Raw genomic sequence first — 18,140 nt, 5'->3', positions numbered from 1 at the left:
CAGTCTGAAGGGAGGTGAGACGGTCTGAAGGGAGGTGAGACAGTCTGAGGGAGGTGAGACAGTCTGAAGGGAGGTGAGACTGTCTGAGGGAGGTGAGACAGTCTGAAGGGAGGTGAGACGGTCTGAGGGAGGTGAGACAGTCTGAAGGGAGGTGAGACAGTCTGAGGGGAGGTGAGACAGTCTGAAGGGAGGTGAGACAGTCTGAGGGGAGGTGAGACAGTCTGAAGGGAGGTGAGACAGTCTGAAGGGAGGTGAGACAGTCTGAGGGGAGGTGAGACGGTCTGAGGGAGGTGAGACAGTTTGAGGGAGGTGAGACAGTCTGAAGGGAGGTGAGACGGTCTGAAGGGAGGTGAGACAGTCTGAAGGGAGGTGAGACAGTCTGAGGGGAGGTGAGACGGTCTGAGGGAGGTGAGACAGTCTGAGGGAGGTGAGACAGTCTGAAGGGAGGTGAGACAGTCTGAGGGAGGTGAGACAGTCTGAAGGGAGGTGAGACAGTCTGAGGGGAGGTGAGACAGTCTGAAGGGAGGTGAGACAGTCTGAAGGGAGGTGAGACAGTCTGAGGGGAGGTGAGACGGTCTGAGGGAGGTGAGACAGTCTGAAGGGAGGTGAGACAGTCTGAAGGGAGGTGAGACGGTCTGAGGGAGGTGAGACAGTCTGAAGGGAGGTGAGACAGTCTGAAGGGAGGTGAGACAGTCTGAGGGAGGTGAGACAGTCTGAAGGGAGGTGAGACAGTCTGAGGGGAGGTGAGACAGTCTGAGGGGAGGTGAGACAGTCTGAAGGGAGGTGAGACTGTGTCCCACCACTGCTTGTGTGGTCTGCAACCTTCACTGTAGGACAGTTGGGTGTTTGACAGTCACACTCAGGGGGACAGGAAGGGACAGGAAGGGACATTGCTGAGGGTGACGTAGGAGAAGATGTCGGGGACCCTGGTGGTCTGTCCTGGACCCCGATGTCCCGGACCCCGTTGTCCTGGACCCCGAAGTCCCGGACCCCAACGTCCCGGACCCAGATGTCCCGGACCCCGACGTCCCGGACCCAGATGTCCCGGACCCCGTTGTCACGGACCCTGTTGCAGAGGGAGGGACTGACCACACGTCTTCATGTCTCCACATGTCTCCCCACCTCTGGACCGACGACCCTTGACCCTCTGCCTCATGATGAACACCAACAACGGCTGAAGCTCCTGGTGGGATTGGTTTATAATAGATGTTTGTTCATTCGTCTGTTTCTGAATGTTCCTTCTCTTCTCTGTCTTCTGTGTGTTACTATGGCAACACTACAGCGCCACCTGTGGGCCTGGCATAGACACTACAACATTTGCAGTGTACTCCCCGCTCTCCACTTCGACAACGCTTCCCCTCGTCCCGGTGACTCATGACAGCCTCATGATGTGTTGCCGTCTTTACTTGATGAAGTTTAATACAGACGATCTTCTGCAAAGTTCTGCTTTAACTTCCAGTTGGTTTGAAGTTCTGCACAAAGACACGACATTCAGACACGACCAGTGCTGAAGTGAGGAGGAGCCTCTTCACTGCAGCTGTGTGGATTCATGGCGTCTTCACAAGAACACAACGGCAGCAGTGTTTCAACAGGCCTGTTGTGAAACCAGGAGCTGTGAGGCAGGAAGTGAACTCAACATGGGGCTTTTTGTATCACATGTCGATGGTAAGCTAACTGTAATATAGAGCCATTTAATGGAATATAGAACTGTAATATAGAGCCATTTAATGGAATATAGAGCTGGAATATATAGCCATTTAATGGAGTATAGAGCTGTAATATAGAGCCATTTAATGGAATATAGAGCTGGAATATAGAGCCATTTAATGGAGTATAGAGCTGGAATATATAGCCATTTAACGGAGTATAGAGCTGGAATATATAGCCATTTAATGGAGTATAGAGCTGGAATATAGAGCCATTTAATGGAATATAGAGCTGTAATATAGAGCCATTTAATGGAGTATAGAGCTGGAATATATAGCCATTTAATGGAGTATAGAGCTGGAATATAGAGCCATTTAATGGAGTATAGAGCTGGAATATATAGCCATTTAATGGAATATAGAGCTGGAATATAGAGCCATTTAATGGAGTATAGAGCTGGAATATATAGCAATTTAATGGAATATAGAGCTGGAATATAGAGCCATTTAATGGAGTATAGAGCTGGAATATATAGCAATTTAATGGAGTATAGAGCTGGAATATAGAGCCATTTAATGGAGTATAGAGCTGGAATATATAGCCATTTAATGGAGTATAGAGCTGGAATATAGAGCCATTTATTGGAATATAGAGCTGGAATATAGAGCCATTTAATGGAGTATAGAGCTGGAATATATAGCCATTTAATGGAGTATAGAGCTGGAATATAGAGCCATTTAATGGAGTATAGAGCTGGAATATATAGCCATTTAATGGAATATAGAGCTGGAATATAGAGCCATTTAATGGAGTATAGAGCTGGAATATATAGCCATTTAATGGAATATAGAGCTGGAATATAGAGCCATTTAATGGAGTATAGAGCTGGAATATATAGCCATTTAATGGAGTATAGAGCTGGAATATATAGCAATTTAATGGAATATAGAGCTGGAATATATAGCCATTTAATGGAGTATAGAGCTGGAATATATAGCCATTTAATGGGGTATAGAGCTGGAATATAGAGCCATTTAATGGAATATAGAGCTGTAATATAGAGCCATTTAATGGAGTATAGAGCTGGAATATAGAGCCATTTAATGGAGTATAGAGCTGGAATATAGAGCCATTTAATGGAGTATAGAGCTGGAATATATAGCCATTTAATGGAATTAGAGCTGGAATATAGAGCCATTTAATGGAGTATAGAGCTGGAATATATAGCAATTTAATGGAATATAGAGCTGGAATATAGAGCCATTTAATGGAGTATAGAGCTGGAATATATAGCAATTTAATGGAGTATAGAGCTGGAATATATAGCCATTTAATGGAGTATAGAGCTGGAATATATAGCCATTTAATGGGGTATAGAGCTGGAATATAGAGCCATTTAATGGAATATAGAGCTGTAATATAGAGCCATTGAATGGAGTATAGAGCTGGAATATATAGCCATTTAATGGAGTATAGAGCTGGAATATAGAGCCATTTAATGGAGTATAGAGCTGGAATATATAGCCATTTAATGGAATATAGAGCTGGAATATAGAGCCATTTAATGGAGTATAGAGCTGGAATATATAGCAATTTAATGGAGTATAGAGCTGGAATATAGAGCCATTTAATGGAGTATAGAGCTGGAATATATAGCCATTTAATGGAGTATAGAGCTGGAATATATAGCCATTTAATGGAATATAGAGCTGGAATATAGAGCCATTTAATGGAGTATAGAGCTGGAATATATAGCCATTTAATGGAATATAGAGCTGGAATATAGAGCCATTTAATGGAGTATAGAGCTGGAATATATAGCCATTTAATGGAGTATAGAGCTGGAATATATAGCAATTTAATGGAATATAGAGCTGGAATATATAGCCATTTAATGGAGTATAGAGCTGGAATATATAGCCATTTAATGGAGTATAGAGCTGGAATATATAGCCATTTAATGGGGTATAGAGCTGGAATATAGAGCCATTTAATGGAATATAGAGCTGTAATATAGAGCCATTTAATGGAGTATAGAGCTGGAATATATAGCCATTTAATGGAGTATAGAGCTGGAATATAGAGCCATTTAATGGAGTATAGAGCTGGAATATATAGCCATTTAATGGAATATAGAGCTGGAATATAGAGCCATTTAATGGAGTATAGAGCTGGAATATATAGCAATTTAATGGAATATAGAGCTGGAATATATAGCCATTTAATGGAGTATAGAGCTGGAATATAGAGCCATTTAATGGAGTATAGAGCTGGAATATATAGCCATTTAATGGAATATAGAGCTGGAATATAGAGCCATTTAATGGAGTATAGAGCTGGAATATATAGCAATTTAATGGAATATAGAGCTGGAATATAGAGCCATTTAATGGAGTATAGAGCTGGAATATATAGCAATTTAATGGAGTATAGAGCTGGAATATAGAGCCATTTAATGGAGTATAGAGCTGGAATATATAGCCATTTAATGGAGTATAGAGCTGGAATATATAGCAATTTAATGGAATATAGAGCTGGAATATAGAGCCATTTAATGGAGTATAGAGCTGGAATATATAGCCATTTAATGGAATATAGAGCTGGAATATAGAGCCATTTAATGGAGTATAGAGCTGGAATATATAGCCATTTAATGGAGTATAGAGCTGGAATATATAGCAATTTAATGGAATATAGAGCTGGAATATATAGCCATTTAATGGAGTATAGAGCTGGAATATATAGCCATTTAATGGAGTATAGAGCTGGAATATATAGCCATTTAATGGAGTATAGAGCTGGAATATATAGCCATCTAATGGAGTATAGAGCTGGAATATATAGCCATCTAATGGAGTATAGAGCTGGAATATATAGCCATCTAATGGAGTATAGAGCTGGAATATATAGCCATCTAATGGAGTATAGAGCTGGAATATATAGCCATCTAATGGAATATAGAGCTGGAATATAGAGCCATTTAATGGAGTATAGAGCTGGAATATATAGCCATTTAATGGAGTATAGAGCTGGAATATAGAGCCATTTAATGGAATATAGAGCTGTAATATAGAGCCATTTAATGGAGTATAGAGCTGGAATATATAGCCATTTAATGGAGTATAGAGCTGGAATATATAGCCATTTAATGGAGTATAGAGCTGGAATATAGAGCCATTTAATGGAGTATAGAGCTGGAATATATAGCCATTTAATTGAATATAGAGCTGGAATATAGAGCCATTTAATGGAGTATAGAGCTGGAATATAGAGCCATTTAATGGAGTATAGAGCTGGAATATAGAGCCATTTAATGGAGTATAGAGCTGGAATATAGAGCCATTTAATGGAGTATAGAGCTGGAATATATAGCAATTTAATGGAATATAGAGCTGGAATATAGAGCCATTTAATGGAGTATAGAGCTGGAATATATAGCCATTTAATGGAGTATAGAGCTGGAATATAGAGCCATTTAATGGAGTATAGAGCTGGAATATATAGCAATTTAATGGAGTATAGAGCTGGAATATATAGCCATTTAATGGAGTATAGAGCTGGAATATATAGCAATTTAATGGAGTATAGAGCTGGAATATATAGCCATTTAATGGAGTATAGAGCTGGAATATATAGCCATTTAATGGAGTATAGAGCTGGAATATATAGCCATTTGATGGAGTATAGAGCTGTAATATAGAGCCATTTAATGGAGTATAGAGCTGAAATATATAGCCATTTAATGGAGTATAGAGCTGTAATATAGAGCCATTTAATGGAGTATAGAGCTGGAATATATAGCAATTTAATGGAATATAGAGCTGGAATATAGAGCCATTTAATGGAGTATAGAGCTGGAATATATAGCAATTTAATGGAGTATAGAGCTGGAATATAGAGCCATTTAATGGAGTATAGAGCTGGAATATAGAGCCATTTAATGGAGTATAGAGCTGGAATATAGAGCCATTTAATGGAATATAGAGCTGGAATATATAGCCATTTAATGGAATATAGAGCTGGAATATATAGCCATTTAATGGAGTATAGAGCTGGAATACATAGCCATTTAATGGAGTATAGAGCTGGAATATATAGCCATTTAATGGAGTATAGAGCTGGAATATATAGCCATTTAATGGAGTATAGAGCTGGAGCATATAGCCATTTAATGGAGTATAGAGCTGGAATATATAGCCATTTAATGGAATATAGAGCTGGAGCATATAGCCATTTAATGGAGTATAGAGCTGGAATATATACCAATTTAATGGAGTATAGAGCTGGAATATAGAGCCATTTGATGGAATATAGAGCTGGAATATATAGCCATTTAATGGAATATAGAGCTGGAATATATAGCCATTTAATGGAGTATAGAGCTGGAATATATAGCCATTTAATGGAGTATAGAGCTGGAGCATATAGCCATTTAATGGAGTATAGAGCTGGAATATATAGCCATTTAATGGAATATAGAGCTGGAGCATATAGCCATTTAATGGAGTATAGAGCTGGAATATATAGCCATTTAATGGAGTATAGAGCTGGAATATATAGCCATTTAATGGAGTATAGAGCTGGAATATATAGCCATTTAATGGAGTATAGAGCTGGAATATATAGCAATTTAATGGAATATAGAGCTGGAATATAGAGCCATTTAATGGAGTATAGAGCTGGAATATATAGCCATTTAATGGAGTATAGAGCTGGAATATATAGCCATTTAATGGAGTATAGAGCTGGAATATATACCAATTTAATGGAGTATAGAGCTGGAATATATAGCCATTTAATGGAGTATAGAGCTGGAATATATAGCCATTTAATGGAGTATAGAGCTGGAATATATAGCCATTTGATGGAGTATAGAGCTGTAATATAGAGCCATTTAATGGAGTATAGAGCTGAAATATATAGCCATTTAATGGAGTATAGAGCTGTAATATAGAGCCATTTAATGGAGTATAGAGCTGGAATATATAGCAATTTAATGGAATATAGAGCTGAAATATAGAGCCATTTAATGGAGTATAGAGCTGGAATATATAGCAATTTAATGGAGTATAGAGCTGGAATATAGAGCCATTTAATGGAGTATAGAGCTGGAATATAGAGCCATTTAATGGAGTATAGAGCTGGAATATAGAGCCATTTAATGGAGTATAGAGCTGGAGCATATAGCCATTTAATGGAGTATAGAGCTGGAATATATAGCCATTTAATGGAGTATAGAGCTGGAATATATAGCCATTTAATGGAGTATAGAGCTGGAATATATAGCCATTTAATGGAGTATAGAGCTGGAATATATAGCCATTTAATGGAGTATAGAGCTGGAGCATATAGCCATTTAATGGAGTATAGAGCTGGAATATATAGCCATTTAATGGAATATAGAGCTGGAGCATATAGCCATTTAATGGAGTATAGAGCTGGAATATATAGCCATTTAATGGAGTATAGAGCTGGAATATAGAGCCATTTAATGGAATATAGAGCTGGAATATATAGCCATTTAATGGAATATAGAACTGTAATATAGAGCCATTTAATGGAATCTAGAACTGGAATATAGAGCAATTTAATGGAATATAGAGCTGGAATATATAGCCGTATAGCAATTTAATGGAATGTAAAGCTGTAACAACCTGAAACACACACACGCACGCGCACGCATGCACGCACACACGCACACACACACACGTACACACACACACACAGCAGTATGTTGAACCACTGTCACACACACTCTTCATACTAACCACAGTACGTTTCCTGGTCTCCTGCCTTTCCTCCTCCATCTGTTCGCTACTCCTCCATCTGTCTCCACTCCTCTGTGGCCTGTTCATCCATCCCTCCCTTCTCCACCCACCCACCCATCGTCCCCCCCCGCTCTGCCTGCTTATTGTCCCCTCGTTGATCACCCTCCCCATGAAGACAGCCTTGATCCTGGAAGCATTCCTCTTCGTCCATTAACAAGGCCACGAGGCCTCCAGACGTCCAGCACTGTATTAATAAGGAAGCTGGGTTATTGATAGTTTTTTTTATCACTAACTATCTTGGCTGTGTGAAAGCACAACCCCACCCAGACTTTGACATGAGGTCCCAGATGTGAGAAGGTCCGGCAGCCACTGGCCAGGAAAACCAGTAAATCAGTGTTTTCTGTTGGGCTGTTAGTTCAAACCAGGACTGCCCACTGGCAGGCTGCACCTCAAAACAGGAGCTTTTCATTGTGCTGCTGTGTTTCCGTCAACACAGGAGGTTCATATTGTGAAGCAGGAGTCTTAAACTCCGGTCCTCGAGGGCCGCAGCCCTGCATGTTTTCCATGTCTCCCTGCTTCCTCACAGCTGAGTGCAATGAGCAGCTGGTTATGTGGCTTTGTGCTGAACGTGGTGATGAAGCATCGGGACGTTCAGCGGAGGGAGACCTGGAGAACATGCAGGGCTGCGGCCCTCCAGGACCGGAGTTTGAGACCCCTATCAGTAAAGCCGCCTGGGTTAAATTAGCTGCTAACCGCTAGCCACTGATCGCTAACGAGACTTGTATGAATTGTGAACCCAACGTGATTCACAAATCCTTGTATTTCATTTGAAATCTCTGATCTCTGTGGCCTGGATGTTTGTCGACGGCTCCACCATTCTTTTTTATTTTTCATGTGCACAAAGGATGCTATGCTATGCTATGCTATGCTATGGCATTGCTGTGATACCGCCATGATTAGCAGTTCAAGGCACGACGGTCAAAACCTCACATGAACTCTCATGACGAGACGTTGCAGTACAAAACCCAGGGTCTGAACGAGCTCTATGGTTCATTTCTGTCTTTCTACATTTTAATAATTATCATAAAGAAAATGTAAGGGAGACTGGATCCTGGTCCTGTCTGTCCCAGGAGCTTTCTCTCTCTGCCCCCCCCCCCCCACCTCCTCCTCCACCATCACTCAACATATATTTCATTTGCATCCTCGTTCATCCACCCAGACCATAATGATTCAATCACACATTCAGATTTGGGCTCCAGCTCGACGTCAAACGAAGATGAATGTGCCGATTATCTTGGTGCAAAGGGCCGACAGAGGCTCAGACTTGGAAAACATGTTTATTCATTTTCACCAGTGATCCAAGGAAACAGAACAGAAAACAGAGCCACACTGTACCACTGCATTACAAGTCAAGGTCAGGTAAGGTCGTTAGCGCCTCTACAACAAACACAGATCTCCGTAGACCAATGAGGGTTTCGTCTGAGGGTTGACGCAAGTCTGGGAACCGTCTGACAAACACAAGTGCTGATTTTCTGGGAGCAACCACAAATGGGTCAATGTGATGTTTTCGTGGAGAAACTCTTCCCCCTGCTGGCCAGGAGGCGGCAGCGCAGGAGCTGAACTCAAATAAGTCCCAATCTTCTGCCTGTTCAACGTTTGGCTGCAGTGAAATGTTGATTCACGCCACCTGGGTGCATCTCTGCCCCCGTGCACATAAACCTTTAATCCTGACGGGTGTCATTAAATCAGAGTTTGGACAAATACAAATACGTTGCTCGTTTTGGTTTTCTGGGATCAGAAAATAACGCGTGGCCCTTCATCCAGCAGCAGAAAAATTACAAATGCTAAAAAAAAAAGAAGAAGAAAAAAAGGGTAGAATAATAAAACTAGCAAAGAAACGCGAGTATGAGAGGAGTGACAACTACAAGAAGCCTGGCGTGGACAAACAGATCATGTCATGTTCAGGACTCCACTGGCACTGTCTCCATCTTCCTCTCCTTCCTCCTGCTCTCCTTCCTCCTCCTCTTCATCTCTTCCTCTACTTTTCATCTGAGCAGCGACAGAAGTGGATAAACAACTGAACATTTACTCAAACTTCAACAACAATTGGCTTAATAACGCTCACGCCTCACCTCATCTTCATCCTCCAGATCTCCCTCCTCCTCCTCCTCCTCCTCCTCCTCCTCCTCCTCCTCCTCATCTTCGTCAGACTCATTCAGTTCCTGGCCTCCCCTCTCCCGTTTCAGACCCTCGTCCTTCTTGCTGGAGGTAGACGAGTGCAGGGGAGACACCTCCCCCGGTTCTGCTTTTCCAATTTTCAGGTCTGTGAAAAAATACGAAGAGTGTTGAACCAGTGGGACCAGTGGGGCGTCTTCGTCTTCGTCTTCAGCTCACTGACACCAACTACAAGTTGTTCCGGCATGTGGACGTCAAGCTTCAGCTGAAACACCACTTTGGTTTCAGAAACAAAGACAGAAGCAGTTTGACTTGACGGTCAAATGTTGAGTTTAATTCAAAGAGATGCTGAGAGACGCTCAGGAATCTGTTGGCCAGCAGGCTTTACTGTGTGTGTGTGTGTGTGTGTGTGTGTGTGTGTGTGTGAGTTAATTAATTGCAAGCCGGGAAGCTCTGGGTTCATTTCTCCCAGAGGAACAGCAGGAAGGTGTATTTCAACCATCCTGAGGCACTCCGGTCTTTTGTCTCCTGAACCATCATGACATGGAACAAAGTTGATTTTTAATTAAATAGAGACAGAAAAAGAAAGTCAAACTGCTCAGATTATTATTATTATTATTATTATTATTATTATTCTCCTGACAAAACAAATGCGCTTATAAAATGTCACACAAATAGAATCCGGTGGAAAATCTGGTAACACGGGGGGGAAATAGACAAAAGTTTCCGAATGGCTCTCCAGCGCCACCTGGGCAGTGGAGGAGCTCTGCAGCGATGAACACACTGACTTCCCGTTAATGGCGTAGAGCGCTACCTGGCTTCCTGCTGTGCTCCTTCTCCATGCGCTCCAGGCTCTCCAGCAGGAAGTCCACCTTGTGCTTGATGGTGGTCAGCTCCCGCTTCACGGTCTGGACGTCGTCGGCCTTCACTGGGGGACAACACAGTTCAGCCTGGAGGAGGGCTGGGGGGGGGTGCTGACACTGCAGTGTGGCGGGGTCCCTGCTGGGCCTACTGGTGCGTGAAGTCCTCTGGCTGCTCCGGGAGGACGAGGAGAAGCTGGTCTTGGTTCTCCGGCTCGCCCCGCCGCTCACACTGACCCGGGGACGCTTTGAGGGGACGGCGGCCCGGGACAGTGGCGGGGGTGGGGGAGGGGCCCGGGGCTGGTAGGAGTACATCCTGGCATGGGAGAGAGTCACGTGACACCGCTGATTGGTTCCTGGCATGTAAAACACATGGATCCAATTCTTCTTCTACAGAAAAGAGCGATTAGCGTCGCTAGTGGAAGTGTTTACAGAGACCACGCTCATCCTTCAGTTAGACCACTAGAAACACTGACATTTAAAGATTTAGTGGAGTAGAACCTTCTAAAAACTACGTTTAAAGCTCATCTGGACATTTTACTGAACAAATTGCAAAACAGATTGGCCGAGAGAGAAAAAGTAGATCTGAACTGAAAGGAACTGAGGTTTTTACAAAACTCAGGTTTCAATGGAAAAATGCTTCTAATGGAAGGAGTCGGTCTGTGGAAGCGTCTTGATTGTAAAATTACAACTTCTAAATCCATTGATGTGTTTAAGAAACGTGTCAAATCATCAATGTTACAGAAATACGACACTGTGGAGCAGCAGATCAACCTCATTGATTTATTTTGTGTTTAATGTTTTGGAAAAAGACGCTGCATGTGAATGAACTGGACTGTAAATGATTTAGTGTTGGTAAGAGGCAGACACTAGAAGTTTGACTTCTTTCTGCTCCTTTTCATTCATATGAAATGCTGCTGTTGCGTCGTTTTAAATGAATGAAATAAATAATCAAATAAAAATAAAAACAAACAAGTAAGTCGTACATGTTAATGTGCAGAAGGTGATTTTAGTCTGTCTTCATTTCAGACTCATGTAGCGGCGGTGAGCAGGTCTACTGCTGAAACACCTCCGAGCTGGTCACGAGACGTTCTAATCAAACTGTCCAGGGCAGTGGTGTGCTTCAGCAGTGGAATCAAGCTCACTGACATCAACACAATGACACTAGTACAGGTGAGGAATGAAGAGACGGCCGCTCACCTGTCATAGTAATCTCTTTGGAAGTCATAGTCCAAGTCAAAGGAGGAGCTGTGGAAAGACACCATGGAGAGATTGGACATTGCGAAGATGAAGATGAAGATGAAGATGAAGATGACGATGAAGAGCAGCTCCAGACCTGTACATGTCTCCTGCAGACCGTTTCACCGTCTTTGGCCTGTGAGGCTTCGGCTCAGCGGCCAAGTTGATGTCTGCAGGGAGGAGACGAGCCGTCAGAGAGGTCACTGAGGTCACCGGCAGGTGACCGACAGGTCACTAAGGTCACCGGCAGGTCACTGGCAGGTCACTGAGGTCACCGGCAGTTGACCGACAGGTTACTGAGGTCACTGAGGTCACCGGCAGGTCACTGACAGGTGACCGACAGGTTACTGAGGTCACCGAGGTCACCGACGGGTCACCGGCAGGTCACTGAGGTCGCTGGCGGGTCACCGGCAGGTCACTGAGGTCGCTGGCGGGTCACCGACAGGTCACCGGCAGGTCACTGAGGTCACCGGCAGGTCACTGACGGGTCACCGACAGGTCACTGAGGTCGCTGGCGGGTCACCGGCAGGTCACCGACAGGTCACTGAGGTCACTGACGGGTCACCGGCAGGTCACCGACAGGTCACTGAGGTCACTGGCGGGTCACCGGCAGGTCACTGACGGGTCACCGACAGATCACTGAGGTCACCGGGAGGTCATTGACGGGTCACCGACAGGTCACTGAGGTCACCGGGAGGTCATTGACGGGTCACCGACAGGTCACTGAGGTCACCGACAGGTCATTGACGGGTCACCGACAGGTCACTGACGGGTCACCGGCAGGTCACTGAGGTCGCTGGCGGGTCACCGACAGGTCACCGGCAGGTCACTGAGGTCACCGGCAGGTCACTGACGGGTCACCGGCAGGTCACTGAGGTCGCTGGCGGGTCACCGACAGGTCACCGGCAGGTCACTGAGGTCACTGACGGGTCACCGGCAGGTCACTGAGGTCACTGGCGGGTCACTGACGGGTCACCGGCAGGTCACTGAGGTCGCTGGCGGGTCACCGACAGGTCACCGGCAGGTCACTGAGGTCACTGACGGGTCACCGGCAGGTCACTGAGGTCACTGGCGGGTCACCGGCAGGTCACTGACGGGTCACCGACAGATCACTGAGGTCACCGGGAGGTCATTGACGGGTCACCGACAGGTCACTGAGGTCACCGGGAGGTCATTGACGGGTCACCGACAGGTCACTGAGGTCACCGACAGGTCATTGACGGGTCACCGACAGGTCACCGACAGGTGAGTGGAGGTCGAGTCAGGTGTTCTCATAAAACGCCGACTATAACTTCAAAACACTGTAATAACTTCAATATTTAAGACGAGAAACAACACAAGCCAACATGAACGCCACACAACACATCGACATTGTGTCCAACTCGTGACATCACGCATAGGCTCCGCCCACAATGGCCACGAAGGAGAAGGATTCCCCCGACTTTGTCGGCTGGAGATTCAAAATTCAAATAACTTTGTAATGCGACAACAGTGGTGGGGCGAGTGGGAGGAACCTTTCAAGTAGTACCACAACTATCGCTCTTACATAATAGGGTGTTACGTTTCCCTCGGCCTTTAAAAGTGACAAGGGAAAGAAAAGGGGTCCAGGGGAGTCATACTATTAATATAACTGCAGTGGAGTACTTTTATCACTATATATCCTGATATTGATTTGAGGCCCTCCCGCCCAGCCCGGGCTCACACTGTGTCCTCACCTAACACCTGTCCCACGATCATGCGTCCGTCCTCCCCCGCCACGGCGGACCTGGCGTTCCTCTCGTTGGCGAACTGGACGAAGGCGTAGCCCTTGTGGATGGAGCAGCCCACCACCTTGCCGTACTTGGAGAAGATGGCCTCCACGTCCGCCTTGGTGACCAGCAGGGTGTTGAGGTTCCCGATGAAGACGCGGGAGTTGAGGGAGCGGGGGTCGGTCTTGTTGGTCACGTTGCTGCTGGACATCAGGCTGGAGGCGGACGACGACGACCAGCTGGGGATAAAGAAGAACATACACCAGAAAATGCTCTTGTATTTACTCCAAAGCAGGAGAAAGTTCTACTTTGGCTTCGATTTGGGACTTCTGGCATATTTCCAAAGGCTGGAGCGAGGGGGGGTGTTTGGTGAGAAGAGCGACGACTGGATGAGGAGCTGAATCAGGTGATACTCACTCCATTTTGTCTGAGTTCAGATCGCTGCCTCGGTCTGCTGGCGAGAAGAAGAGTCCACCACAAACTGAGCGATGCAAACGGCTTCTACCTCCAAAGTCTCAATTCTAAATTTACCACAAAAATCCTACGAGAAAAAAAAACAACAACAACTTCTGTCAGCCATTACAAACCTGTGGGACAAATAATAGCTTCTCAAGAATTCATTATTTTCTTACATACAATTATACATTTGTTCATCATATTCTGAAACGCTTGAGTCTATAAATTCAACATGTGACTTATAAAGAGGCAGCGTGATGTGCTCAGTCAGTGTGGAGGTGGAAGGTGGCGAGGAGGAACGGTCACATGATCGTTGTGCCGAACGTTCTGACGGCTCGTGAAAGAAACACTCTGCAGCGTTCAATGTATGGAGGCATCAGGCTTCAGTTCTCCACCTAATCACTTTCTCCCGTTTATCTTTATGAGTCACATGTGACTGAGAAGTGGCCCAACACATCTTCTGGACTGTGTGTGGAGGTGATGGTTAACTGAGGCCCCTGGTACTCCACCGTCCACATCGTCCCTCCTCAGTCTGAGGTCCAGCTGTGGCTGGGAGATTCTTTACAGACAAACGTCTTTTGTACTTAATTAATTTATTAAGTCGAAATGTAATGTAAACATGTACTCTGTATGCATTTAGTAGATTGTATAGCACCACAGCTCTAAAGTCCTCTGACAGTGATTTGTGGTAGTAAAGTGTTTAAATATTTCTCAGCGGAACCAAATGAAGTTGGCGTGAGAGCTCTGTTCCATGTGGGATGTAGAATTTCTCTTAAAAAAAAAATTATAATAATTTTATATATATAGTCAGTTTTATAATTTATTTCACTCCTTTTTATGATGTAGTTGATTTATTACCCATTATTATTATTATTATTGGTGGTGGTGGTACCTTGCTGTTGTAATGTAGATATTTCATGATCTTCAGATACATAATAAACTCATTTGAAAATGATGGATGTTGTTGTAATGCAATACATGCATACAGACAGACAAATGGATTAATTTACCCCAAAGGGGAACAGTGTGAATACACTACCAGTATAATACTTTCGTTAACTTCAGACTAAAAATGAAGCAGAAACTAAATTGTGGTGTGAGATCATCATTTGTGGTCTCGTCAAACCTGTTTTAAAAGACGGTATTAATTTGTTAGGTTTATCTTATAAAATTAAATTACATGAGTCACATATTGCATCAACAGTAGTTTGTATTGTGGCTAAAATGCTTTGATCTGTTTCATTAATTTTTCAAAGATTTTTTGTTTTGAAAATTTAAAAAAAGTAATTTAATGCGCAGAAGTGTATAGATTTAAGAACTGGGATACAACATCAACTTCTTTCTGGTTTGTTGTTGATAATGTCCGTCACAACGCCATAGCAACGCCATAGCAACGACGTAGTAATGCCATAGCAACCACAGAAAATAACCTTTTTTGGAGAAAGCTGAATGAATGTACTTTGAAACAAAAAAGTATGACCCATATACATAAACCGAGTATATATTATGACAAATAAAGTGCACTTTTGTTGCTATAAAGACTCAATACAAAGCTAAAGACAATAGTTCTCTTAAAATAGAACAATTTCCACAGGAAACATACGCTTCAAATGGATAAAACCTCTTTTACAGTGTGAAAAACATAAATGGTCAAATCCATCAGGTGGAATAAAATAAATTACACTTACTCATGCTACTGTAATTGAGTAGTTTTTGTGTACTTTAAGTTGTTCTGAAACTCAGTACTTTTGCCTTTGCTTGAATAATTTTTGTAATTTTATGTATTTTGCGCTACAATTTCAATTGTGTCTGTTACAGAGTACAAGTTTAATCAATTAATGAATGGATTAAGAACATTGCACTCAGTTTATACTTGTGTTTCAAGCAACATCAGAGATCTTCCCCCTGAGAATGAGTACGTCCTTTTATCCACACTGTTAATGGCCGAGGCTTTTATTCTGACAGATCCAAATAGGAACAAATATGTCCATCCTGCCCCACAAAGCACTAAGCAAGGTGCTCATATTGGACTTTTGGAGGGGGACAGTCCATTGTCTTTTGCACCAGAAGGTTTCATTAAAATTGACTTTATGTTAAGATTGTAGTCATTTTCAGTAGGAATTGTGTGATCTTGAACAAATAGTCAATTTCATCACGTACACCACAACAAAGTATAAAATTAAAGGTTATTATGGTTCCTTTCATTAGGAACAAGTATTTTGAGGTTTATATCCCATTATCTTTGTTGGTCCTCAGGAGTTCTGCTGCTGATAAAAACTATCTGCATAACTTTTACTAGGACCATTTTATATAAGCCGCTTTTTACTTTTCCTTGACTACATTTCCAGACAAGTACTTTTACTCACACTTGAGCTCTGAAAGTGATTGTACTTGAGTAGAACATGTCAGTACTCCCCCTGCTCTCCTGTGGTGGACAACTTGCCGCTTCACGTCTGTTGCTTTGGCAAAGAGACGGCTGTTGTGCAGGTCGGGCTTGTGAAACGGCTCCTCGTGAGGCGGGAATCAAACAAGCAACCCACGGCGCTTTATTGTGGTGTTGTTTTCATTTCAAACTAGTTGCATGTGTATCGCTGCTGAATGGTGAAGCAGGGAAGTCCACATGAAACACAACAAGCTCAACAGTTCAATGAACATGTCTTTTTCCACGTAGTCTATAAACAGTAAGTGCTCTCGTTGGCTTCATTTCAGATTTACAGCTTCAGTCATTGAGAAAAAATATTTTTTGTGTTCCACCTCCACCTGAGTCAGCAAAATAATATCTTGACCTGTATATGCAAACACAATAGTTAATTTATTGTTGTGTACAGTCATTGCACATAACCTGGTAAAGGTTCTTCTACGAAATGAGAATTTTGATCTGGTGTATTTTCAGTCTGAGTCACAGAATCCATTCTATTTTGAGAAAGGTGAATTTACATGATTAATTCTTGCTCATGCCAGTGAAACATTTGATGCTCCACCCGAGTTCATTTTCTGGCAGTAAGTCATTATTGTGTTTTTGCCAGTAGAACGTGACACGCTGGTGAATCCTCAGGTCACAATAAGGACTAATAAATCCTACTACAAACCTTCCAGATAGGATGAACAGCCTCAGAGTTAACGGCTGAGATAAGGAAGCAAGGATCTGACTCAAAGAACGAATTGCATGTTGACTTTGGAAAATACTAACTCTTTTACATCCTGAAATAAGGGATAAGGGTCCAAACTACAGCGACTTGTTTCTAACGTACGGTTGGAAATGACATCCAGAGCCTCACTGGGGCTCCATGGCAGGAAAATAAAAGTTCTGTTCTGGCAGCTTGTTGTTATTAAAGTCTTACAATTGACCAAGTGATCATATGTTGACATGCACACTCAGTAAAACATCTTGATCTCAGCATGTGTGCAGCGTGAGCTGTTATTTGGTCGCTAGCTACGATATAATTGGGGAATTTAATCATCAACATGATGCATTTATCATCAGAAAGTGGGAATATGTGTTGCTGAAGCCTCGATTACAAGGTCATCAGGGGTGCTGCCTTTATACTGCCACAGCAAGAAAATAAAACCATGCTACTAGCTATACAATATCCAGGAAAGGGGGAGAGAAAGAAATGTACTAGTGTCATAAAAGGATGGAAGTATAAGGGCAATATTAAATGCTAAAAAAAAAAAAAAAAAAAAAAAAAAAAGATGCAAAAGTTGAGGGGGAAAAAAACAGGCTTGAGACCAACTTACGATTTGCAGCTGCCGAAAAAAGTGGCTTCAAAAACTAAACGGGGGAAACAAAAAAAAAAGGTCAAATTAGATAAGACGACCTTAAAGTGTTACAACAAGCAGGAAGATGGTTGTGAGGCCTGGGACACAAACATTACTTCAACAATTACACATACAGGACAGGGAATCCCAGTGTGTGTGTGTGTGTGTGTGTGTTTTCAAGGACAGTGTGGTAAAAACAGTCCTTCAACCACCTCCAACAAATTATTTATTATGATAAAATGCTATCACAGTTCATCAAAGACACAAAAGCAGAATTGAACTCCTGTAAAAGACAATCATTTTGGCCCCAAAGTCGCTCTTCCTCTGCAAAATGTGCCGAGTCATCATTTAAAAACAGCTGGAACATCTGCAACCTCAACCAGGGTCGGGGGGGTGGAACTGGAGGGTCCCACTTGGTCCTCTGTGGGCTGGAGGGCAGCAGCACAGCGCCCCCTGCTGCCCGGGCGGACTCACGTTCAGCAGCACCG

General features: G+C 43.1%; 1 protein-coding gene across 2 annotated transcripts in view; it reads right to left on the bottom strand.

The window, feature by feature from the left end:
* Positions 1-8,738: 8,738 nt before the first annotated feature.
* The window catches only part of LOC308147164 (heterogeneous nuclear ribonucleoprotein C-like), a 10,188-nt gene continuing 786 nt past the window's right edge, over positions 8,739-18,140 (bottom strand). Inside the window, exons 2-9 of one of the 2 annotated variants that reach the window (XM_080519259.1) lie at positions 17,632-17,665; positions 13,405-13,978; positions 11,787-11,859; positions 11,651-11,698; positions 10,603-10,766; positions 10,405-10,518; positions 9,548-9,738; positions 8,739-9,464 (exon numbers count right to left, since the gene is read on the bottom strand). In XM_080519259.1, coding sequence (XP_080375385.1) covers positions 9,366-9,464; positions 9,548-9,738; positions 10,405-10,518; positions 10,603-10,766; positions 11,651-11,698; positions 11,787-11,859; positions 13,405-13,696 — 981 coding nt within the window. In that variant the 5' untranslated portion in view covers positions 13,697-13,978; positions 17,632-17,665 and the 3' untranslated portion in view covers positions 8,739-9,365. Of the gene's footprint in view, positions 9,465-9,547; positions 9,739-10,404; positions 10,767-11,650; positions 11,699-11,786; positions 11,860-13,404; positions 13,979-17,631; positions 17,666-18,140 lie in introns of both variants that reach the window. The other variant, XM_080519258.1, reaches the window with a different exon arrangement.

This window comes from Blennius ocellaris, assembly GCF_963422515.1.
Source record: "Blennius ocellaris genome assembly, chromosome: 23".
Lineage (NCBI taxonomy): Eukaryota > Metazoa > Chordata > Actinopteri > Blenniiformes > Blenniidae > Blennius > Blennius ocellaris.
This window is presented reverse-complemented; position numbering and strand designations above follow the sequence as displayed.